The following is a 26,403-nucleotide window of genomic DNA, read 5'->3' on the forward strand; positions in this document are numbered from 1 at the left end:
AGTGTGACTGAGTGCAGAGTTGCTTCGTTGCCGTCCTCATAAGCAAATATCTAAAAATATGTTGCAGTGAAGGCATGAATGAGTTTAGTGATAAGTATCTGGTAACTTAAAAGGAGTGGGGCTGACAGCGTGAAACAAATCATAATGGAACGATGAAATATGGGGTGTTTGAAAGTAATCATTGATCACTGCACACAGGGTAGTTAAAATCCAAGCTTATATTAAGAACTGTTCGGGGGTGCATATGAATGTCAATTCGTAAAAGTTTATGAAACATTGTATACAAATGGCATTGATTATTAAAGTTCATGCTTTAGTATACTTTGTTCATGGAGGTTTGGTAACAATCTTCTCATGCAGGTAAAAACCTTTCCTTTTCACCTTCCCTTCTACACCTGATGAAGTGCAACTTTAAAGAACAGATAGGTTCTGAGGTGATGTGTCCTGAGAAAGAAGAGAATTTGTGGACTTTGTTTTCAACATGATTTTCCAGGCTTGCATGTCTTATATCTCTGTTGCTTATTGCTGTTCTTCAGTTATTTGCTACTTCTTTCAGTTAAACCTCAATTACTGCATTTAACAAATCAACTGTTTTGCTGAGCTGACAGATCCTGGCCTAAAAAAAAAACCCAAACACTTAAGTCTTCCAAAAATTTGATTAATAGCTTTGCTGAAATGTAGAAGCTTATTCCCATTAGCATTGCAGTATTTGGGATTACTGCTGCAGGCTCTAAGGGCCAATGCAGTGTGTCTGTAATTTATTACCTTGGAAAATAGATTTCTATCCTGAATTGTCTCCTGTTAAAAGCAACTGAATTATGTTTTGTTTTTTTTTAAAGTTGTTGCTTGACTTCAGCTGAACTGGCAGTAAAAGGCAGCTGCACTTGCTCTACTTTGTGTGTTCCACTAATGGCTGATTTTTGTATGTAAAGCTAACTAAATAGGTGCTATACTCTGGCATTTTCAGTCGGTTTTACCCAAATTATGTTTGCATGTTACCTAAGTTCATTTGGTCACCAAACTTCAGGTAGCTTCTGTTCCCTGTGTTGAAAAATGTCACATATTTGAAGGGATGTCAGCTAAAGACATCTTAATTCTTACAGGATTGTGAGTTCAGTACAGAGCAGTCACTGTCCTCTAAATGCATACCTAAATTGTGTACAGAGATACAACTTGTAGCATCTAGGTAAAATGAAAGTATTTTTCTATCAATTTTCTTTCCACCTTATCTTGTAAAGAAAAAATTCATAAGATGTCCAGAATAAAATTTAAATTTGTTCAGAATCAAATTTTAATTGTTAAAGCTCTTTTTAATATCTAGTAATCCTGTTCTCTGAACTCTGCCACCAGATGGTGTCATAAGATTTGAGGTGTTATCTGACTCAAGCTGATTCTAGCAGAGCAAGAGGATACTATGCCTTACAAGTAACTTCTTTGGTTTTATAAAACTGTGTTTTATATTTGTAATGTAAGATTTTTTTCGTTTCTTTCATCAAGTCCTAGACTATTTTACATTTTGATCCTATTGTGGTAGTGCTGCTGGTGTTCAGCCCTGGGACAAACTGCATTACAGAGATATGAAAATTTAGGCAGAATCCTGTATTTCTGTTACCTGGTCATTAATGACTACTGTCTTAATGTTTGAGATCCTTATCTTGAATTCTTGGCATGAAAGCTCTTTATATTGAAAAGTGACTTGAGTACCTTGGTTTGAGTGCTTCAGATCACCTTCCAGTGATTCTTCATACTCTGTAATGACACTATAAATGTCATGTGTCATATGAATACCTGGGAAGGATATGATGAGCTTGAATAGCCTAGGAAGCGGGAAAAAAAGGATACAACTTAATGTTACAGAAATAAGTGTAAAATTTAGTGCTGAGTATTTCTGTCATTCTTATAAGGGTCTGTAAAGTGAAGACCCTTTATAAAGTGACTCAAGGTTACCAGAATAAGCTGGTAAATTATTTTGTAAGTCACAGTAATATTTAAATTATTAGATTTAAATATTTAAACCTAAAATTTAATTAGATTGTTTTGCCCACATCTTGTGGATCACTATGTTGCTTCTTAGTAAGACTTTGTCTCAGTCATTATCAATTGTGTTTGAGGCTGTAATAGTAGTCATACACAGACAACTCCCTTCTCCTAAGGGTGCTAATAGGGTGTTAGCAGAAGTACTACATCTGGTTTTGTACAATTCTTTTAAATTGTACAAAACTTGCATATGCCTTAAACCAAATAGGGAGTATGGGAGAAAACAGAAGCTTTCCAGGTATGTGGATTTTAGGTGTTCTAAGTGATAGCATACAGCAATAATGCTGAACAGTTCTTAATTCCAGTTTGGACAGAATATATTCCTGAATCTTCTGGTGTGTGAAAAGCTCTTATGAGTAAGACAGAAATAAGGCATTTAGTTTCACTAGAGAGGAATTATCATCTTGATTTACAGCAAGGAAAATTTACTTTGTATGTTAGCAAATTATTAGCATTGCTTGTGTATAGGAGTTGGAAAGATGCAATTTGGTTGTGGCTTGAATTATATATGTTCTTATGGTCTGTGCCCTGTTCTTACACTTACATGAAATAAAAATAGAAGTCAGTGAAAACTCTGTGTTCATGCCAGGTGTTCTGTGCCTGTGCCAGTCTGTTTAAGATATTTCTCTGTGGTGTAGTTATCTCCAGCAGACTTTCCCTGTATGTTGTAAAAATCCCAGCCATACTTATGATATAGCACTCAGTTTCTGCTAGATGTTTTCTAGGCCAGGTAGTGAAGTAAATTTTATTGCTTTTAACAGGAGCTTAGAGAACTTTGATCTGTGAAATAACTCTTCTTTCCTGGCTTGATGACAAAACAGTTGAGCACTTGTCTGCCCAATTATACCATTTGCTGTGTAGTGGTGCTGCTTCAGTGCTCAGGGGTCTAGACTACCCTTAGATTGTCACATGGATAAAATTAAATCTTGGAAAGCAGGGAGAAATTTACCTTAAAAGCTTTACTTCTGGTACAAGTATTTTAACTTCTGGAATGTAATGTAGTTTTCTCCTTTGCCCTGTAAAAATAAGAAACCAACTACAAAGTAGTTTGTACAATGCCTGACAGTGTGCTGCGGGAGAATCATGCTGTTAGCCGTGACTTGACTTTAGTAAGTCCTTAAGTTTTTGTTTGTTGCCTGGGTTAGGTTGCACAGATCAGCATCTCATAAGGAAAGTTAGTACCTCACACGTGCCCAGAAGGAGGGTTTAGGTAATTAGTAGAAGTTATGGTCTAGCAGGGGTGCATGGTAAATTCAGATGCTTGAGGGGCAATGAATCTTGGAAGGGAAGATAATCTGTGAATGATGGTGCTTTATTCCATGAAACTTCTGCTGGAGGTGATGAAATTGGAGCACAGGGCTCAGTATTATTACTATTACTATTCTGCAGTTCAGCTGCTGTGTGTGCAGAAGGTTGCTCAGGAGAGAAGTTGCTGAGGCACTAGGAATGACATCTCTGCAAGGAACTGAGCGTGTGCTGAGCGTGTTGCTGCAGAACATTCTGCACAGTGAATTTGTAGCCTCCTGTTCTTCTCAAGTGTGGAGTTTCCACTGCTCTCTGTGGGGACATGCAGCACTTAGGCAGGCCTTTAGATGGGCCAGTGCTGCTGATCTCTTTGAAGCCTCCTGAGGATTTCTAGGCAGCTGGAATGCTAGGCTGCACACCCCATTCCATGGCACTTGTGGCTTTATATAGTCAGAGTGTTCAGCCACTAATCTGTAGCAGATTTAATCTTGATGTACCTTTTTAATGTATGTTATCCGGTAAGGTTGAATAACTGTGGACAAATGGATGTTGTAGCAGGAAGTAGTCTAATGCCTAATTTTCTTGTAGACTATTTTTATTTGTGAGAAGAGTTCTCCAAAATCTCTGTAGCAGTCTTTTTTAATTTAATTAATGCTCTGTGATGTTTCTAAGCTCTGTACAGGTGTAGACAATGGGCAAGTTGTGTTTATATCACCTAGTTGTAAAACACATCCCTTCCCTTTAAAACAAACAAAAAATGACCCATTGAACAGTTACATTCCCTCAAAATAGGAAGTTGTTGTAATATCTCATTTGTTTCAAAGGCTTTGCATTCTGCTCTTAACATGTTTTCTTCTTTTTATGATGGTGAGGTCTTTTTGGCAAAACCTTATCTTTGCTTGCAGTTTGCCCATTTTTTAGAGTAGCTCATCTTCTTACTCAAGTCCAATAAAAAATAATTTTCTATGTTATACAGCAAGTTGATGATTTCAAAAGCACAAGGTGTTAAAGCTGATAAAAGCTTGAAGGTTGTTTAAAGTATGTGGATATTTTTTTAAAGAATTCAAACGTACCTGCATTTATCTAGAGTGAGCTCTGTTTCTGAAGTTTCTTCGTGAAGAATGGAAGTTTTGAGACCAGTGTATGATGAGATGAAATGCAGTGACTATATGGCTCAAAAGCTGTCTGATTCTTGCTGATTTTGCATAGTGACTGAGGAAATACCTTTGATTTGTTATGTTATTCAAAATACTTTGTAGAAGTTCTTTTACAGTAAAATTGAAGCACTTAGTTAAAATGAACCACAATGTTTATAGGTTTAGCAGCATTTGGGAGAAAGCTATGGATGATGGGAAGTGGTTTATATCTATGTAAGACAGTAAGTCAAGAGGTGATCTGGAAATAGAATGTGTGTCTATGTTCTCCCAGTCCCTGTAACATCTACCGAATCTCTTTATTTCTGAGTCCATGCCACTGGGAAAGTTTCCCTTTTCATAGTGACATCCAATAGCATTTGAATTCTATTAGTATTTTTAGGACTCTGTCATAAGTAATGCCCAGCTGATTGGGCAGTTTGCCGAAAACTCTTCCTGTAATCGTGTATAGTTACTATATGTTTTAATTAGCCAAAACAGGTGTAATGTTAGCTTTGCTGGTGGAAGCTTTTTAATGTTCCGTGCTAACTGGCCTGCTTTTCCTGATTTAAGTCCCATGCTGCTTTCAGCCCAGTGCAGAACGAATTCTGTAAATACTTGGGTAATCTTGAATGAGATCTTGAGCACATGTAGGGTATTACTCCGCTGAACTACAAAGTAGTGCCAGCGAAGAATGTTGGGGGTGTATAGAATATTTTAATGCAAAAGGAAGTGTCTGAAATTGGTGCAAGGATTAGCAGCCTCGCTTTCCATGAGTACTTCCATATTAATTGCATTAAACCAGCTGTACTATGTTGGATAGGCATCTAAACATTTGTCACTTGTGTATGATCATTAATAATTCCTTTGGATCTGTTGCAGCTGCACAGATCTGTGTATAAACAGTATATTGATGATGTGCTACTATACTCACCTAATAACTCACTAGAGAATCGAGAGTCTGCAATATTGCATTTTCTGTCTCTACTCATATTAGCTTAAACTTTCCTTAACTGCTGTCTTAGTTGAAATATATTTAAAACAAATTGTGATCTTTATAAATACTTTCAAAATAATTTGGTCTGAAAGATAGTTTCTGAATCCTGACCTTCCATGAAGGCAGGTGCTTTTGCATGGACATCACTGCTACCATATGAATTTATATGCAGGCTGATGCAAAGTTGTGAATAATCTTAAAGCTTTGTTGTGGGGCTTATGTGTCAAAATAAACAGCTGCTACTAATGGTTCAAATATATCAGGTGCCCATGTGATGAAGCTAAAAATTGCATATTTGAACACTATCAGGTGTCTTAGGGAGATCAAGAACGGTGGTTAGGGATCACAAGATGACTGAATCTCCTCTTGTGTTTTAAATGTGCTTGTTTTAGTATAATGATGTGGATTTTATTTTTTTTTAGGGAGAAAACTCTTTCTCTCTTGTGTAGTGGTGAAAGTGCTATTGCAGCTCTCAGTTTCCATTAACCCAGACAGATGCTGGTACCTTATGTGTAAATGGACATGGAAATCTGTAGGGAAAGAGTTACGTGTCAAAGAACTACATTTTGGACCTAAAGGGTCATGGTTTTACTTGGTGATTTTTGTTTGCAGTTGGACAGAACAACTGAATATCAGAGCTGCTTTAACTCTAGGTAATCTGGGTTTGGTAAAAATCCTGTTCCTGCCCTTTGCTCACTGCTTTTAGTCAGTACCAGATTTGGAGATTTTGATGCTGCTGATAAATAAGGTTGATGTTGAATAACTAGAATTGACTTTATAGGGTCAGTTGTGAAGAAGAGTTCTTGAAGAAGGCTCTTGCAGGTTAACTTTGATGCTATTAGCTAAGTTAGCTTTGAAGTTGCCTAATGTAAGATAGCAAAACTTGAAAGGATTTATAGTTTTCTGTGCAGATACAAAAATGCTGAAAAAATACATTTGTTTCCAGTTTAGGGTGAAGAACTGCCTCTGCCAAATCAATAAAAAATGACAGTAATGCTCAATCATTATGCATTTAGTGTATTTTAAGAGAAAGAAAAGTGCAAAGATTGTACCCTGTTATTTAAACAGACATACCTGTTTTTGCATTATAACCTAGACTCTTAATTTCATTGCACTCCTTATGAGTTAAACATTATGATAAAATACATATAACATTTTATTTGACCTGCTGCTGTTTTTTTTGCATATATGCAAGTCTTCAGTAGATTAGTGTTAAAATGCTGTCTAAATTGAGTATTTAAGAACATGGATATGTGCACTTCTTGCAGAGGGTAGTGAGAAAAATACTGAATTTAAATTACTTCAGGTTTTATTTTATGGTGAGTAAATGGATCAATAAAAGTTGAAGACTAGTGGTCTTGGATATCATAAATGGCATCTGTTTCATTTTCCTAGGGCCTTAAATATCTTCCTTGAGTGGCCCTGTGCACTAAAATAAAGATCTGAGTTTGTCCTGCTTGGTTTTCCTAATTCCTTTTCTCCCTGTCATCATCCTGGTTGAAAAGTGTTTTGTTAATCTGATTTGAGTAGCTAAGAGGATTCCTACAGATCTCTGACTGTTGAATGAGTACCATGTCTTGGATGACAAGGAAGAAAATGAGAGAAAGGGAAAGCTACTTTTTATTATAGATGTTTTAGATGACGGTTCAAACTACCTTATCTTTTTTTGAAGAGTATCAACATTGCATGAGAGGCATGTATTCTCTTAAGCTCAGCACAAGTTTTCATGAACAGTAACTTTGTTTACTTTATTTAGTAAAATAGATTAATGAAACAAGTAATCCTGAAGTTGGTTATTTTTAAATTGTTTTTATTTGCAGGTATGGGATAAGATATTTCCAGAGTAATAAGCATGGTTCAGCAACGAAAATGTGCATTATGTCACATTGTGTACAACTCAAAAAAGGTAAATAGTTAATGCTTGACATGTGTCAGTAGATATGAAGTGTGAATGAGAAATGCTTTCATTTTAAAATTGTGCAAAGTGCAATTTCTCTTTACCAGGAATATACTGCCCTAAGTCTGTCTCAAAGAATATATTTGTATGTGCTTTGGAGTATCTTTCTTGATGTGAGCTGTGCATTATGCTTGATTCTGAATGTTAAAAATAATGAAGTTTTTTTATATTATTTTATAAACATACTAAAGTGAAAAGCGCTCATACTTATTTGGCTGTAAATTGTGGTATGGGAAGAATACTGTAATACATGATTTTATAGAGTCCTTTGGAAGGTCTGTGTTTCCATATGGAAGAACCAAATGGATTTGTGTAACACAGCATGTGTATTCATTAATGTGTCAGTTTGGTGTCCATCTTCTGTGTGCTGTGTATTTACACAAAATCTGAATTGAAACTGAGAGTTTCTTATGGACCTTCATGTATTTTTTAGCCACATGGCATGTGGAGATGTGGCAGATGCCAATGTTTTAATTCTTCAAGGTGGAAGATGTTCCTTTCCCTTTGCAGATAGGATTTCAAGGGCTAAACAGGATAGTGATTAGTATCTGGTCTTTGAAGATTTCCAAACACTTTGGGTCAAACACCAAAGGAAAGTTAAATCATCTGGACTGCTTCCTTTTGCTGAGAGATGAATGTTCTTTCTCTTCTGGCAGCTCCCTTTCAATAGTAAATAATTACAACAGTACTGCAGTTCATGGATCAGGGTTGCTGTAAACAACAAACTGACATGTATATATCTCAGTTTCTGAAGTGTCTAGCCAAGTAAAATAGTATATGATGATGAATTTACAGCTGTCTTACAATACAAATGCAGAGAAACTGCTCGGATTGCACAGGGAAGCAGTTGTAAGTACTGTGATTCTGAGGAGTGGTATTATTGAGACTTTTAATAAAAATTATTTTCAAAAGTGATTTGTCAAAAATCAGTCTAATAAACTTTGCTACACAGACTGTTATTTGACTTTCTCCTGAAATTCTACTTCCATAGCATTGAGTTTTAATGACTCACGTGTGTTATTCTTGGGAAAGGTAACATAACTTCCTGCAGGTGTGCCTATTTGTGCTTTCATTGTCACAGAAACAGGAATGGCAACTGCTACAGCCTTGCAGGAGTAGAGTACACCCTTGTGCAAGGCAGGAGAATTCACACAGATGACTTTTTCAGACACGATACAGCATTTTGTTTTGTTTTGACCAATTTTTTTTTTTCCGCATGTTGAAGGAGATGGAAGAACACAAGAGAAGCATGCTTCACCACAGAGAACTGGAAAACCTGAAGGGAAGGTATGAGAACAATCTTGCATCATTCCTCCCTGTGCCATTTTGTATGTCACTTTCTGGAGGAACTCTTGACCTATTTCCCATAGAAGCTGAATTGCACAATTTATTTTTACACTTCACTTCAGTAGCGTGCCTTGTTATACAGCTGGCAATGAACGTGCTCTCATGATGTCAGAAACTCAGGAGGCAAACAATGATGTGGAAGAAAGCTCACCTGCATTGCTTTGACTGCAGTGAAATAAAGTTAGTTCATTCTTGGCAGTTTCGTGTTTGTGGGGTTTCTTTTGCAAGCACTAGATTTCTGCCTTTGTCAGAATTAGGAACAATGGTATTTTTATTTTTTAAATTTTTTCTTTGTTTTTTCTAAGTTTTCAATGATGTAAAAACAAATGTTGATCTTATCAAGCACTGTGAGAATATCTGCTTGAGTGATTGTCATTGGCCACTATGGTCCAGTTGCTTGATTAGGAGACCTAACCATGCTGGATGGTGTTTCCTTTAAGGTTTCATTGTTTTATTTGAAACATTGGGAAAGTAGAAGGGGGGAGTTAAGCGATATTCAAATATGATCCTAATAACAGGCTGTTAGGTTGTAACCAGAGTACATTTTAAAGTGATTTCAGGTGTATGGATTTTGAGGTAGCCGCAGAGATCAGATACTGTCAAATACTTGAATATTTGATCTACAAATTAATTTTTAATTATCTTGCAGCAGAAACTCGCTGCAAGTCATTTGTCATTTAACAAATGACAAATCTGTTTTAAACATCTTTTAAAGAACGAAAAGTAATCCTCTTTCTGCTCTTTGAGGTGTGGAGGATTAACTTCTCATTCATTCATGAGAGAGATGTCAAGACATCTCTCTCATACCCAGGGGAAAAAAAACAAGAATGCTCTCTGCCCTAGAAACTGACTTCTGGCTTCTGGTCAGCTAACTTGTGGAGCACTTCTGTTCTGGACTGTCTTCTTCTGACAAGGATTCTGAAATTTGACTTATTTTGACATCTTATTTCTGGCCTTCTACTTTTTTTTGTTTTGTTTTTAGTTTACTTGTGGCTCTGCAGCACTAGTTTCTAGAAGTTATATATTGTGTCTGCAGTGGCTTGCAAATGATTGGACAATTTTTGGTTTTCCATTTCCATAGGACTGATGTTAAGTTAAATTTCTTTCATCATCATTACACTTTTTATTACTGATGTAACTATCTCTCTTCATTACTCTTTCAGAAGAATGCATGGAAGATACTTCTCAAAATAATGAACTTAATTTTTTGCTGTGCAACAGCAGCCTTGTTCTCTCTCTTGTGGCCCTTCTTCTTCCATTTAAATTTAATTAGAAGTTTTTAGGTGTCTTTTACAGCCTTGTACTTCAAGAAGAAAATGTGCTGCACAAGCAGCAGCCTCATGAGTGTGGCTGAATTGTGTAACAGATGATAACACCATTAAAGTATGTGGAGTATCAACATCTTACTACCTTGAGGTTTAGTATCCAACTAGATGTCACTTTTCACTTTCTGTGTGGAAGAGGTGAAGGAAATGCACACATTGATTTATACTTTTTTTTTTTTTTAAATTTTAAATTTACCTTAATAATCATAAGGGCTAGAATAATTTTCAGAAATGTTTTAAGACTCTTCTCCTTTACTTTTCTTGAATTCTTATTCTGTGTGATGTATAAGGAGAATTGGATGCCAAGTACAAAGCTGTAGCATATTTGGGTTTTGCTTATTTTTAGTTGAAAGTGAAATAGTGTTCTTGTTACATGAGACATTGAGTCTACAGTCTGAAGTACACATACAGAAAATAAAGCTCTTCGATGCTTTCATACTGAGAATTCTTTTGTTGTGTTACCTCAAACTTCTTTTGGCCACCTTGTTTAACAACTAAGATTGTGTGGTGTTCCTGTATGGCAGGGGAATGTGTAGACAGGATCAGTGTGTGTGCCGTGGACTGTGCTAGTTCTGGATGGCATTAATGGGTACAGGAAAAGTATAGAACTGAAGGAAATCTAAATTCCCCTGAGGGTAGCTATCTGAACTCCTGGCCAGTTTATCTTCAATTAAAGCAGTTGCTCATAAAGAAAAAGAAGTTGTGTTTTTCTTTAGGTTCGTATAGATTAACAGCAGGTCAAAGAAGTCTTGTCTTTTCAGATTGTCAGTTGGTACAAGAACCACAGCTTTGTAGTTAGTAACTTGCAAGTTAGAAGTGATAGAAACAAATTCTTTGTCCTCAGTTCAGCTGTTAACTCACTGGCTTTGTCCAAAATAAGTAAAACTCTGTGTTTAGTTAGTCAGTCTATAAATGAGGATGGTAAAAGTTTTATGAAATAATAGAAACATGGGTCTTAGGATGTGGACTGTTCTTTAAAACCTAATTACTACCATATTAGAACCACTGTGGTGTGCTTCTCATTGAGAATCCTTATGAGTGAAGTGGAACATTATGTAAAAAGAACATCTTTTTCAGTGAGAAGCCAACTTTCTATTTGCAGTTTGCCTTGTGTGATGACCTAAGTTAAAAATAAGTCTTATTAGCAATGCACAGCTGTGCCATTTATGAGTGTGAAGAGGATTCTTCCAATGACATTAGTAAAATATTGGTTTTGTTACCTTTATTGCATTAATAAGATAGCCCAAAGTACAATATATAGAGTATGGGCCTTGAATATTTATTGGTGAGTATGAAGTGTATGAAATTAAGTACACTTAGTTCTCAAAAATACAGGTTAAATTTGGAAGCTGCTGACATCATAAATGAAATTTATCTTAATGTTTAATCTGAAATTAATTAGGCTGCAACATACAGAATAATTAAACAAAAAAATTCTGATTTTTAATACTTAGGCTGTTGAAAATAAAGCTGTCTCTTGGTGTGTCTTAATGACTGCATTCATTAAATATCTTAAGTATGTTAGTAGGGAAAACCACTGATATCCAGGATACATAAAACATAGCTGCTGACACTTGATTAACCACTCTGATGAGGATGTTGCCTTAATACCTTGAGTGAGTGTACATCTTTTGATCTTTCTCTCTGTTTTTTTTTTTTTAACTGTTCACTAAAAAAAAACAAGGATTCATGTTTGTCTTTTTCTTTTATGGATCCCATTTTCTTGACACCTAGTAATGAACTGTGTGTAGTATTATGATGCTTCTGTTCTAAGACCTTTGTGTCAAGTTCTCCATGGGAACATACATATTTGCTTTTATGAATTAACTGGCAGAATTGAAAGAAGCACTGTGAAGGCAGTCAGTAAATCCTGTCTTGGTCCTGTTGAGTTGTTTGCAGTGGACTATGCTCTAATTAATATTTTTCTGTGTGGTTTTATTTTTAATCTGGTGAACATATTTTCCTTTTTTAGGAAGCTAATAATGTACTTCTTTAACACTGAATTATTGGAAGGCTTTGTCAGAAGACCAAATGTTGTGGTTTTAGAAATCTGAATTTCTTAAAAAGAAAAAAAAAGTTCAAGTCTTGTAGTCTTAATCCAGTAATATGAGTAAAGCCATTTGTCTGATACAGCTGTCAACTTTCTCCAGCTGAAATTATTTCTATATTTTTTGAGATAAGTCCTCTAAAGTAGAAAGCAGACCTCATGCACACTTGAACCAAATAAAGAACAGTGAACTGAAGATACCCTTCCATCACTCACTGTGCTGTGGAGTCTTTGGATTCCAGGCAGCAGTCTCAGCTGTCCCAGTTTAGGTTATGTTGTATCAGGATTGGCTGTATCCATGTACTGCCTCCTCCCTTTTCTAAATTTCACTGGGGGAAGGCTCAAGGCGAGGATTAAATGTAGAAGCTGTCACCAGGCTTCCCCAGTGCAGCTGGCAGCATGGATGGGTTTCAGAGCTCCTGCTAGCTCTGGAAGCCTTTCATTCTGCCTCCTCGCTCACTATGTTTCCTCTGAATAGATTTTGAGTACAACAATTCAAGAAGATTTCCTCCTTCCACTTAATGTAGCTTTATTACCAAGTCTTTTACCTCTTGATTGTTGGAAAAAAATCTTGTAAAAACTGACCATCAAAAAACAAAACCTTGAAAGAGAAAGCCAGAGAATTCAAATAAATATACTGAGCAAAGCCTAGTTGCCTTGAACTCAAGACACATTCAGAGGAAACAAAGTAAGACCAGAGGTACCTGCCATGCCAGTTGGCAGAGTTGAAAGTCCACCCTCTGCCTCTCTTCCTAGGGATAGCAGCCATGAATGCCGGGTGTGCAGGGTGACGCTGGTGGGTTTGTCAGCATATGCCAAGCACATCTCCAGTCAGCTGCACAAAGACAACGTTAATGCCCATGACAGAAAAGAGGAAGAGAAAGAAGAGGCAGAAGAAGACGACCTTGACAAAGAACTCATTCAACTAATCAAGCAAAAGAAGGAACGGAACCGGTGAGTTTTCCTTTCTCCACTTAGATAATAGAATTGCTTTTAACACAATGAGGATGCACTTCCAAGGCTTAGGTGCTCACAAAATGTAAACTGCCTGTAGCCAGTGTACTTGTGACAGCAATCCAAGAGACCTGTGTGGATATCATAGTTTCAACATGTAAACGTGACTCTGCTGAATGTTCTTGTCCTGTTCCTCTACTGCTAGTATGGAAACAGAATAATTCTCTGTTATGGGTAAAACCAGTCTTGAGTTTTGAGAACCCTAATATTTTTATTTTAATATTGGATATTTTTTTAACTTAAGGCTTAATAAATGTACAGTAGTGCTAATATTGTTTATGGTGGAGGTTGTCTGTAGGAATCTGGCCTTTAAAAAACTGCTGCTGAACATGTTTTTTATAAAATGAATTGGATTCTTTTGCAGATGTCACACTGAAATCCCCTAATCCTAGAATGAAATTTCTTACTTGTTGTATCTTGCTGCTTACCATTAGCTAAATGTAGTTCCAGTGGCTCATTATGAAATAGAAGGCTGCAGAAAGTAATAAGTATTGTCTTTTATTTTACATGAAAGTCTGCACATGTGCATTGCTTGTGTGATGTTCCAGTTGGGAATATATTATTTGAATAGATTTATGGCATAGTGATGGTACTAAACGGGCATATCATTTTTAAAAGAAGCTCTTGTGTCCTGTGGCTAGAAATTTGAATTAGTGTTTCCAGATGTTGAAATCTGTGGCGACTGTTATGTTTTGGCATCACTCTGTTGTACTAATGTGTGCCTGCACTGCACAGTGGTCATGTTTTCATACTGGTTAATGGTAGGTAGCAAAAATGTCACTTTTCCTTTTTGTTTTATGGAAAAGGAGTAATACTGTCAGTGCAGTGTTGTTCTGAGGCAACTAAAACTGTACAAAATCTCTGTCTGCTGGGTGCTGATTTGGAAAGGGGGAAGACCAGAAGGTACAAGGATTAAGTTCCTAAATCAGCAAAATTATTTCCATTAGATTGTAATCTAGTTGGGTCAGCTCTTAGAAATTACTGTATCACTTAGATATTGCTTTTTTGAATTCTTGTCTTAGAACTCAGATTATTTTGCGCAGCAGGCTATTTTCCATTAGAGAGTAGTTATTAGTGAATCTTTTTGCAGAACTGGAATGTATCAAAAATATAAAGGGTGATACAATATAAATGTTCAGTTTACTCAAATAAATTGTTTTTGAGTAGTAGTGTGAAAATTTACTTTCTTTCTTGTCCAGGGATCTAGAATGGATGTATTTCTATGATCAGTTCCTGGAAAAAAGTTTTAATGAAAACTCCACATTTGGTCGGATAAATATTTAGAATGTTTAGACTGCTGACCCTGGGAATAGCTGTAGCTGTTAAGGGAGCATTTATCTTTAAATGTACATGTGATAGTTTGCCACGTGTTTGTGATAAGTTGCCAAGCACAAGTGCTATCCAAAGGGCAGTCAATAGTGCTGCTTGGACGCTCATACAGACTCAGGATTGCATACTGTGGACTGTTCCAGTCTCTTGATTAAAAGAAGACGGATTACTTTTGTATCTCATGTGGATGTTTTACATCTGTGTTTTAACTTAACGTTTATAAATGGAGCCATCATGTTAGTAGTTCCCTCCTGTAAGGATACTAATGGTGTTTTCAGCCTAACTTTCCTCTGTTTTCTGTCAGTTCACTCTAGTTACACCAGCAGAATAGTCTTCAGAAAAAATAATTATCTCACTATTGAGTTTTCTATCTACTAAGATAGATCAAATTACAAAGATTCTACAACATAAAGAAGCTTTATTTTTATTAGTTTCTTATTAGTCCAATAGCAAATATAAAGGAATATTATCTTTCAAGTTAGAGAAAAGTATTTGAGAATCAGTCTATTGAACTGTCCCTGCACCAAATCATTTGAGAGAAATTTTGAAATTATCACGTTTAAGTAAAGGTACAGTGTTAGTTTTGAAAGTCAAACATTACTGAAGTTTGAAAAGCAAAGCTGCTAAAAAGTATCCATTTCTGTTTATAATAAATAATTTTAAAAAATATTTTCTTCCCAGTTCATTCATGAAGCTTATGGACTGTTGGATTTTAGTAGAATAACATCAGAATTTAGGCTTTTCTCAATTCTTTTGTAGGCAAACTGAACCAAGTTGTGCAAACCAAGAATTAGAATGTGATGATAGGAGATCACAGAGAAGGCGAGAAGAGAGAGCTGCTTACAAAGAAAGAGAAGCTTATGATCAGTCGCCGTGGCATCATCATAATGCATCACAAAGGGACTGGAAATGGGAAAAGGATGATTATGTTAGTCCTAGACAAGGCAAATTTTCACACTGTCAGAGGAACCTTAATGTAAACAGACATTCAGGTGGTGCAAGGGGGCGCTCTGGGTGGCATGAGAATGTTTCAGGAAACCCTTCAAAACGACATAACTGTGGGAATTGTGGAAATGTTTGGCATCAAACTGGGCGGAGAGGAGGAGCATCAAATTGGCATCATGGTGCCAGGGAAAGAAATTCTACTTGGCACTCAGAAGAAATGGGTCATTTTTCTAGCTGGAATTCCAAGAGTTATGGAGGAAACTGGAAACCAAGTCCTCATGGTGCAAATGGCTGGAATTTTGGAAGCTCAGGAGATTCATATTCATCAGAGCCAAGTATATACAGTCAGGAAAGGTCTCCATGGCAGCGGCCAGAGAAAGGCAATGTTCTGCCATATAGAAATCGTAGAAATAGGGGTGACCGTCTGGATTTTACTAGTGATGAGTTTGCTGCTGAGGGGGTGTTGGAATTTAATACATTGAAACAACTAGAAAGCAAAATTTCAAGAGCCAGTGGAAAAAGTGTCAGTCCTTCCAGAGATAAAACATATCGCTGGACTCCCTACCCATCCCAGAAAACTGCAGAGCAGCAACCATGGTCTGAAGATAATATTTCAAATACTTCAGATAAAATGGGTTCTGTACTTACGCCTCTTACTGATTCATTAATGAAAGGAAAAACTTGTGAAGGCAATGTTAGCCTTTCAGAACTTAAAAACCATGAAGCATCTTCCCCTTCTAATGGAACCTTAGATCACCTTGATTCTTGCAAGGTTATGAAAGACTCTTCCAGTGCTGAAAAGCCTGACAGAGATGATGACAGAAGTAATAGGATGCCATCACTGAAATCCCCTCTTCTGAATATCACAGATATGAAATTATCCTTGATAAAGCAAGACACGAACAGTCTCTTAAAAAATGTCAGGCTTCTGTTATCCTCAACTTGTGGTGAAGAGCAGAATCATTTGAATGCAGTGAACTTGGAAACAAACAGTTTCTCCTCTTACTCATCAAAGCTGCATGGTGCTTGTATTGGTAACTTACAAGACAACAAAGATGTGCTTGATAGCAATCTTGGAGAGCCTATTAATAACTTAAGTGAAGCCAAACAAAATCCCAAAGGTGTTCAGTCGAACCATTCCGTGCAAAATGCTCCCTTAAGCTCTTGCAAAGATACAAGTGACCAGAATAGGGAAGAAAGTGGGAAAGAATTGCCAAAGAAGGAGTTCAGACTAGATTCTTTAGATGATTTAATGGGAAGTGAGAAATCAGAAGCAAAATTTGAAAAGTTGGATTCTTCTTTACCCTGTGACACTCCTGAAGATAAAACTACTACCTCTGAAAAGGAAGATGATAAAAAGCTATCTGCTTCAAGTATTGCTTCTGCTGAGCTGAAAAATTTTACATTTCGGATAGAACCCACAGTTTCTTCATCAAGCAGTCAAGACCATTTGCATGTGGATTTGAAAACTTCACAGGACAGGGAAGGGAATGAAGAGTGTGTAAAGTCACGTGATCAATTTGAAATGGAAGGTTTTGAAAATCCTTCAGATAATGAGCTTCAAAAAGGAGGAAGCCAGTCAGTAGGCCTCCTTCTTCAAGATTTAAGCAAATTTGGCTTGCCTGCTTCTCTGCAAAGAGACCTGACACGGCATATCAGTCTGAAGAGCAAAGTCGGGACACATCTCCCAGAGCCCAATCTCAATAACGCACGTCGCATTCGGAACGTGAATTGCCTTCGGAGAAGTGAGACAGAGAAGGAGTCGGGGCTTAAACCTACCCTCAGGCAGATTCTTAGTGCTTCCCGGCGAAATGTTAACTGGGATCAGGTCATCCAGCAGGTAACAAAGAAGAAACAGGAACTTGGCAAAGGTTTACCAAGGTTGGTACCTTTCAGATCTAACCATGTCTCTCAGGGCATGCTGAGGGAGGAGGGTTGTTTTTTCCCATATCTGAAATGAACTCCAAAATCCTTAAACTAAGAGTTCATAACGAAGCTTGCTATGCCATGATCTTTTGCAGAGTTTTTGAAAATGGTGCAGATTTTTTGCAAATAATGCAGAGTTTTTATTAATTGATGCTGTGAATGAATGTCTGTGCGTAGATAAGTAAAAGTAATCTGCTCAGAAAAGATTCTGATCCGTTCATAATGGTTCCTTTAATATCTGAATGTGGATGGTAACTAGTTTCTTTTGAAGTTCTAGTAATGGAAGAATGTAAAAATGCAATCAGGATGGGAGCAATGCTATGACAGTTGCCTAGTTCCTGATTTTTTTAGGACTACAAGAAATGCTTGCAGTGCTGCAAGCAGTGTAAATGCTCACTCTTCATTTGTTAATCTTTTATTCTGGTACACAGTTTGCTTTTGTAGTTAAAGAAGCAATTATATAATACTGCATTTTTGAAACTTGCTTTAAACCTGAAAAATTTGAAGTGTCTTGAACAAATGTCGCATTCGATTATTCCAACCTTCCTTGGGAATAATTTATAATAACATGATTTCTGACTTGAAAATCATGCTTCCAGTTCTTAGACACTAAGTTGGGTTATGTGATACACAGGAGATATTCCATTGCTAGATGAGGTAGAAAGCACAGAATACCAGTGCAATGGGATTAAACCTACTGCTTAAAGCAGTAACGTACATTTGGGGAAGGGGGAGGCTTTCCATGATAAGGTGTAGCAGGCTTGTAACTTGTTTGTTTATTTTTCTTTTTATCTCGTTAAAGGTTTGGCATAGAGATGGTGCCTCTTGTTCAAAATGAGCAAGAGGGTCTAGAGCTCAGTGAAGAATCTGATCCGACTGCTCTGGAAGGATTCCAGTGGGAAGGGATTTCCTTAGTGTCTGGCTCAGCCAGAAAACGTAGCTTTTCTGAAAGCAGTGTCATAGCAGACAGAAATCCTTCTGCTTATAGCTTTTTCAGTGAACAAGCCAAAATTAAAGAAAGTGGGCAAAGACAAGTAATTGCAGCCAGCCACCCACATCATATAACATCTGCATATGAGACAAGCACTAACACTGAGGCTGATCAGAAAGAGGGGAGACCATCTCTTGCTTTGTCACCTTTTATGTCTGAAAGAACTGAGGCTAGCAGAAGAAGTCACAGCCTACAAGCCACCTCTGAGATCACAGGTCACACAGAACAAGACCAGGAGAGCCCAGAGAAGAGAACACCTCTTCTTGAAAAACAAAATGTATTAGAGATGTCAGAAGAAAATCGTGCAGCTTCAAATAGTGCTTCACTTTTTGCAGTGTCTAATAACATAGATGCAGCTACAGACAGTAGCTGCACATCTGGTACTGAACAGAATGAGAGCCAAGGAATTGGAAAGAAGCGAAGAGCAACTGGAGTAAGTGTGCAATTCTGTCCAGCTTTGATGTGCTGAAAAGGTTCTTTCCCTGTCAGTGGTCATTCAGCTTTGGAAAGACTGTGTAGGGAGGACTTTCCCCATCTGATAGTCTTGTACATTAATAACATCAAGTTCATTTTTTGTTTGACTTAATTTTCTTTAAATTTCTGTTTTCATAGTGCAGGACTTCTGATAGTTTTTTGTAATTAGTAGGAATGACAAATGCTCTTTATTTGATTTGGTACCTGGCATACTATGTTGATAAACAAAAGCTGTTACAATATTTCTGTGGAAGTACTAGGTTTTGTAGCAAGAATCTTGGTGTTTTGCAACACAATTTAAGTGGAAGGTAGCCTGTAGTAGAAATTTGTTTTCCTTAGATGTTTCTGGCTTTATGGGTAAGCCAGGAAATAAAAACATTTTTAAAAATTATGCACCTAAAATTATATTCTTAAATCCGAATTTGTTTCACAGTCTGGTCTTAGACTTATCCAAAGGTTCAAAAAAATCTTGTTGATCAATTTCACAAAATGGTTTTGCAGAAAGCAATAATTCTTATTCCTCACTGTTTAATCCTCTGCACCTTCAACTAAAACTGTAGAGCAGAAACTCTGATTCAAGTGCAATCTTAAACATCTGAGCAAGAAGTCTGTTGGCTTATTTAATATTTCTTCTTAGTTGAGGTGAAAACATGGCACTCTGTTGTCCTCCCTCTTTTAAGAGCAGAGCAAATGATGAGTTATACAAGAATATGCAAACAAATTATGGATTCTTCTCTGTGCCTACAATAATGATTGAAAAGATGATGGATGTTCGGGTTCTTGATTTAGCCAAAATTATTCTTGTTACTTTTTAATAGATGATTTTACTTGCAGGAGGGATCTTCTCCTGAAATCCCTAGTCTAGAAAGAAACAATAAAAGAAGAAAAATCAAAGGTAAAAAAGGTGAGTGAATATCATACATGTGTGCATGTGGTGTAGAGGCCAGTAGTATTTTGACTTGGCTGAAGTAGTAGTTCCTTAATGTTACTATGCTGCTTCTTGGGCTTTTACTGGAGTTTGTAGTGTGGACTGCTCACAAATCTGCAACACGTTATTCTCTGAAGGCCTTTATCTTAATTTGTCATACGTTATTTCTAAGAGATGGGTATGTGCATCCTTTCTGTCAGCAGTTCATATTCCTGATTCTACAGATGGCACCTTTGCTTTCCCCCTCTACAGGGTGGTGAGGTTTGTTGCCTCTTTGGATGGAAGTTCTTAAGGGAGAAGTCCCCAGTTAACTTCCTTCTCATTCCTCATGCAGCTTTCCCTTTCTAATTCTGGGTGGTCTCGCCAGAAAAATTGTACTCTGCTTAATTTGGTCTCTGTTCTGTTTCTGACATCTCTGACAATACTTCTTACTTTTTTAATGTCCTTAGTGGAAATGAGTGTGGAATACCTCTCTCCTTCCTGTTCTTGACCGAAGAAAACTCTTATTCTGGCATTAGACAGACCTTTCTCAAACATGCTTAAAACATCCTCATCACCATGTCTCAAAATGAATCATCCAACCATCTTGTTTTAGGCAGAATTTTTTCTTTTTTAACTAAACTGTTGCTAAGAGCTTTGGGCTCCAAAGATGGCTTTCATATGTGCCATTTATCTTTTTCTCATTATTTATTGATCTTAAGAATTTTTTGTACTGTAGGGCAATAATATAACTCTTCTGTGAGGTTTTATCAACCTCTTTCTTCAATGACCAGTGTCTGTTATAGAGACTAATAACACATTCTACTTAGTAAAATCTCTTTCCCATTAGTTTGTTTTAACATGATTGTTATTGTAGTAAATTTGCTAAAGGAAACTATAACTTGAGTGCAATTAAGCAATGCCCAAACGGAAATTTGTTTGGACAATCTCTGTAATGCCAGAAGTCTCTAGGAGGTATAGGAGGATCTTTTACTGATGGTGGTAAGAGATCTGCTAAGTGGTCAGAGACTCTTTCTCAAGAGATGGCAAACACCAGTCTCATGGCCCAAAATCATCTTGAGTAGTAAACTCGGGTTCCTTTTCTCCTAAACAGCTTTTCCTTAGCTTTTGCATTCACTGCATAATTTAAATCTTGTTTAGCTTAAATTTGCCTTTGCCTTTTTGATTACATTAATGGAAGGTGTGTATTTGTACTTCTTGTACACATGTTCTTCAAGAAAAGGTCTTTGTGGAAGAGAATTACTTCATTTATTTAACTAAATCAGTGCTGGCAAAGCTGTGATGGAATTAATTGCTAGAGTCAAGGTGGAGATTCCTTAAAGAATACTTCACTTTGCCCTTCTTCCATATAGATGTGGTTAGTCCTGTCCATAAGTACTCCTTTTTAGCTTGTATAATTATTGATGCTTGAATGCTTGACCTAATTTATGGGATTTTTCCATTCTGAAGTGGTACTATTTGTTGTCACATCACAAGTAAGATATCTTAATGTATTGTTCAGTGCAATTAGACTCTACATTTTGTTTCTTTTTCAGAACGTTCTCAGGTAGACCAGTTGTTGGCGATTTCTCTGAGGGAAGAAGAGTTAAGCAAGTCCCTGCAGAATGTGGACAGCAGCCTCTTGCAGGCAAGGGCTGCCCTGAGGGCTGCCTATGTTGAGGTTCAACGGTTCCTTGTGTTAAAGCAGCAGGTAACAGTGGGCTTTGGAAACTGTCTGAACTAGAACTTAGCAGCATGAAGAACTGCCTGTTAAATCAGTGGGACTGATACAAGCCACAACTGTTTTGCAGATAACTATGGAAATGAGTACACTGAGAAGTCAGAGAATCCAGATCTTGCAGGGGCTACAAGGTACAGGATACCACAGAGCTACAACAGTGGAATGCTTATTCTCATATTCTTTGAACTCAGAATCTTTTAAAAACTGTGCTTAATTTGAATCTGCTCATTTAAGCTACAATAAAATTGTAGACTTTCAAAATGAGGCCTTTATTGTCAAGTGTGAACTGTCAGTTTTGATATTCCCTCTAGTGTCTTTTTTCAAAGTTTTCTCTTCCTTGACTCTGTGTCCACAAGAAATGAGCTCCTGGCACCACTAAATTTTATTGTAAAGCATAAATACTTTTGTTCTGTTATTTATTTATTTGTTTCTTTAATGTATCTGTTCTTTTGCCATTAGAAGCATATGAACCTTCTGAACTCTCAGAGCAACTTTCCTGCAGTACCCTAACTGAGAGACCAAATAGCAAATCTCAGATGCCAGCTGACTCAATTCCTTCAGGCTCTCTCCTGCCCCTTTTGGACACTTTGCCTTCCTCTGTACCTCCTCGAGGAGCTGCTGTTCCCGTAACTGTGCCATCACCATTCCAGTCTTCTGGCAGTACACCTTCTGATAGTCCTGACTCCTCAGTGCAAGTTAAACGAGAACCTGCGTCTCCAAAAGACACAGAATTAAACGTGAATTCTGTACTCCAGAGCTCTCCATGTCCTCCACAAACAGAAGAGGTGGAACAGAACAATGGTAATTGTAGTTTTGCTTTAAGATAATTAGCTTGAAGAAAATAAATTATTTTTTTCCCAAAAATAATGTAAATTGTGCCTCAACCTGCGCTCTGTCAGGCAGGGGTGAACTCTCATTAACTTGTGTAGGACTTTCTAGCTCTGCTTTGAAAATAGAACAAACATGAATTTGAAGGTTACATCCTCTTAGAATAATTTAGTTAACTAACAAAACCCAAAACCGATACAACCCAACAAACCTGACAATCTCCTTTATAATTTTTGTCTTCCACTCTGTACCATTTAATGAGCACTGGTAGCAAAAAGTCTGCCTACAAAGGAAAAAGATGTGTGTGAAAACATTTTTTAAAAAATTATGAACAACTACATGATGATAATTTTGTGTTCTTCTTGGGCTCTGCTAGATAGGCATGAAGAGTATAATTTGTAATATTAGAAGTAACAATCCATCTTCTACTAATTGGCTGGTAGGCACTGTTCACTCATGTGAGGGGCGTGCGAGGACTAGCAATGAAGATAGGAGTCTGGAGGAGAAACTGCTGAATTAATTGAACTGCTAATGGGAGAGCTCTTGCCTCAGCAAAGTGAGATCTTAATGACTACAGCTGAAATAGCCAACTCTTTATTTAGACAGTTTAAACCCCATAAAACTTGTGCACTGTGGTCAAAAGCTTAGATACTATTGGTAGTTTCCTCTGCAGTTTGCTACTGTGACTGAAGGTAAAAAGTGAAGATTAAAAGCTCATCCCATACTTTCTTAAGAGCCTGTGAAATCAAGCAGGGTGACTCTAATGACAGTTGTCTGCCGTAACAATGTCACTTACCCAGACCTTTAACTTAGATAATTTGAGAAAAACATTCATAAGATTGATCTTAGTTAAAGATAGCCAACACAATTTTTTTCCCCTCCAACTGAAGTATAAAATACTATGGAAAAAGTAATGTTCTACCTTTCTAAGCATTTTTTTTCTCAAGTACAAGGTGAATGTTGGCTGAATTGAAGTTTACACCTCTTTAATTAAAATAATTTGATTTTTTTAAACTTTTTTTTAGTTTGCTTCAGCTGTAGAATTGCATATAAGTGGTGGGGTTTTTTTAGTCACGATTGCATTTCCTGTATTACATACTGTTGAAATACATTAATGTAGTATTTTAGTTTTGCTTCATCTCTATTTGGAGGATTTGACAAGGAATCTGAAGCTCTGGGGGTATTCACTAAAGTAAACTTGGGGCAGGGGAAGAATCAGCTTTTTTGTTTGTTTGCAGTGTTAAAACTCAACTTTTAGGAAGCCACTACCTTTGCTTTCCTGTTTTTACTGGCATATGCCATACTGTTATGCTTAAACTTCAGTGAAATTTTCATTTTTATTTGTATCAGTGTTATTTTTATTCTCAGTTTTCCAGCTCTAAGGAAAGATTTTGTGATCACTGGCTGCAGTGGCATAAAATATCTTGCTTGCAGAACCTTGAAACTTCACAACAGAGAAGTTGAAGAGGTTTTTTATTTTTTTCTTATGAAGATGAACTTTCAGTGTATAGCTACATTAGTTACTTAGCTAATTACTTCAGAAAGCTCCTAATCACATTATTTTTCCATTTCCTACAAATTTAATTTTGGTGTATTAAAAGCAAGAATATTATTTTGATATTCGTTTGTCAAGTTACCATAGTTTTGGTACTGATGAACTTCTGTATGTGCTACATTTAAAATGAGCTTGCCTTCAGATCCCCTAAATGCTTAGGGGAGCTAAGCATTTGCCTTGAGGTAAATTCTGTAATTTGAGGAAGAGGAATTCACTCTGGGGCAGACTGATTACTTTTTGGAGTTGAATGTTTAGCTTCTCAGCTTCCCGCTGAGGTTAGCTCAGCCTTGCTTTGAGAGAGCCGATTGCATTTGTTTTCCCCTAAATGCCAGCAGTGTGTCCCACCTGTGGTACTGAGTGATTCTGTTTTCTTGCATTGCCATGGTAGTTTCCTCCTTCTTTTTCTAATACCCACAGCACTCCAAGTGCTGAGAATTAGTAACTTTTGGATTTAGAAATTTCAGTTTAAGTGGCTGGTTGATATTATTTTCCTGTTATAAAGTGACCAGCTTACTTCCTTCCCCTTTCCAATGAGAAATGAGTGGCACATGATATTAGAGGTGTATTCAGAATTTAAGGTTTTGTGTGCCTTCTTCCCAGTATAATTCAACACAGTAACTCATTCAAACTTCATCTAATTATTAATTTTTTCCGTACAGAGGTTTTTCTATCAGATTTTGCAGTTGTGCATGGCAGTTACATGTCCAGGGAAAAACTTCTCTCCATTGATTTATTTTAAATGCAGCATATCCTATGCTGTCAGCAAGTTCTAGTTTTATCTTGGAATTCCCCATCTGAGGAAGGTGTGGGTGAGAGACGTTCTCATTTTAGCTGTTTCTAGTTGGATGTGTAATTCCAAAGCATCAAATTTGTCCTGTGATGTGTAATGTGCTTTTGGCCAAGCATTAGTGTAGGTTTAATTTGCTGGCTTCTGAGAGGCTGGAAGAGGGAGGTGTTTCAGATACTGCTAACTTCCCATTGCATGATCCTGCCCCAGAAATGCAGTGAACTTGAAACATTCTGTTCTGGATTGTAGTTATTGCAAGTGTAACTGGGGAATTTTAGGGTGTGGGAAGCAGCTGTGAGATGCTGCCCTTAGTCTGTCTCAGCTGAGAGGTTGGATGATTTTGTTCGTATTAATTCAGTCACAATTAAATGATAGGGAGAGTGTGTTGACCCCGTTGCATAGTCCACCGCAGATGAGCCAACTAAACTAAAGTAAACTAAATAAAGCCTTCCCTCCTGGCTTACAGTGCTGCTGTTCCCAGGATAAGTGTACAGTGCTGCAGAGTGGGTTGTGCTTAACTGTCTACCTTGAATTAGGTCCAAGTAACTTGATAGAAATAACTATATATTAGCTGTAATAATTCAGAGGGGTCAAGCACAAGATTTTCAAACTGTCACTGAACATTGAGTTGTACTCGGCATGCATTGATTAATATAATTTCTACAGAAGTCATGACAGCTGGTAAGGGAGCACACAGAGAGGGGTGGTGGCATCTGAAGTTGACAATGTAGGATTCACCAAAGATTGTCAGAACTTTAAAAGCATATAGCAAATAGCCAGCCAGCAGCTTGAATGATTGCCCCATTCCTTTATTTCTATGTACATGGATGAACATTTTATTCCCCAATTATGTTTTTAAAGGGTGAATAGCAGAGCTACATGTGCACATCGTTTTCAGCATGTAGGAATGTGTATTTTACATGCACAATTAAGTGTAAACAGAAAATACAGGGAGGGACACTTTGCATAAATAGTTACTGCTGTACAGATTCAATGTAACACCTGGCTCTTTTCTTTAGAAGAGACCAACCAGAAAACTTCAGTGTATCCAGTTATCACTGCAACCCTATCCCTAGCAGGGCTGGCAGGTTGTTTCCAACGCACTGATCAAGATGTCCCCGAGCCTGCTGCAGACGAGGGACAGTCTGGACTTCCTGAGAGCTCTTCTTCTCATTCAGAGTCTGTTTTCAGCAAGAGAGAAGCAAATGATACAGGTGCTGAAAGATTTTTACTGGATCAGTCTAGCACTTCCCTTTCAAAGCATTCGGTCCTTCTAGAAATGCCGACGGATAAAACTCCCAAATTGTCAGCAGAACCATCTGAGCAACACTTGACAATGGCTGCAGTCCCAGCAGAGAAAGGGAATAGAAGGAGGAGAAAGTTAAGGAAGAAGAAAACTCTGAGAGCAGCCCATGTGCCGGACAACAGCGATACAGAGCAGGATATGATTGACTTCAAGCCTGTCCGGAAAGTCAAGGGTGGAAAGGTTCCTAAAGGAGAAAAAGTTACTCCTCCAAGAGAGGAGGGTGGAGTTACTGTTCAAGCAGCAAGAAACAAAGATGAGGATGACAGTGATACTTCTCTGGAACTAGTGGAAGTTCCAGCACCTCCGTGTGAGGTGGTTGATGTTGGTTCATCAGCGTCAGGAGATGAGAAACCAGACAGTCCATCAAAGAGGGATTCATGCAACTCTGTGGATCAAGCAGTCCTAGAGGCATCTTGTTCTGGGTATGATGAAGTGAGCTCCACCAGTGAGATTGACATAAATCATAGGAACGATGGGAAAAAAAGGTGAGACCTCTGTAAAGTAAAATTATT

The 26,403-nt window shown here is 37.3% G+C and overlaps 1 protein-coding gene across 4 annotated transcripts in view; it reads left to right on the top strand.

The window, feature by feature from the left end:
- The window catches only part of ZNF106 (zinc finger protein 106), a 41,323-nt gene that overhangs the window by 1,520 nt on the left and 13,400 nt on the right, over window positions 1-26,403 (top strand). For 2 of the 4 annotated variants that reach the window (XM_041460108.1, XM_041460107.1), the window contains exons 2-11: window positions 7,233-7,318; window positions 8,595-8,656; window positions 12,845-13,042; window positions 15,191-17,257; window positions 18,105-18,726; window positions 19,602-19,671; window positions 21,231-21,385; window positions 21,486-21,546; window positions 21,875-22,216; window positions 25,605-26,376. In XM_041460108.1, the coding sequence (XP_041316042.1) occupies window positions 7,265-7,318; window positions 8,595-8,656; window positions 12,845-13,042; window positions 15,191-17,257; window positions 18,105-18,726; window positions 19,602-19,671; window positions 21,231-21,385; window positions 21,486-21,546; window positions 21,875-22,216; window positions 25,605-26,376 (4,403 nt within the window). In that variant the 5' untranslated portion in view covers window positions 7,233-7,264. The remainder of the gene's footprint in view (window positions 1-7,232; window positions 7,319-8,594; window positions 8,657-12,844; window positions 13,043-15,190; window positions 17,258-18,104; window positions 18,727-19,601; window positions 19,672-21,230; window positions 21,386-21,485; window positions 21,547-21,874; window positions 22,217-25,604; window positions 26,377-26,403) is intronic. The other 2 variants (XM_041460109.1, XM_041460110.1) reach the window with 2 other exon arrangements.

The sequence above is a fragment of the Pyrgilauda ruficollis genome, unplaced genomic scaffold, assembly GCF_017590135.1.
Source record: "Pyrgilauda ruficollis isolate IOZ18807 unplaced genomic scaffold, ASM1759013v1 scaffold14, whole genome shotgun sequence".
NCBI classification, from domain to species: domain Eukaryota; kingdom Metazoa; phylum Chordata; class Aves; order Passeriformes; family Passeridae; genus Pyrgilauda; species Pyrgilauda ruficollis.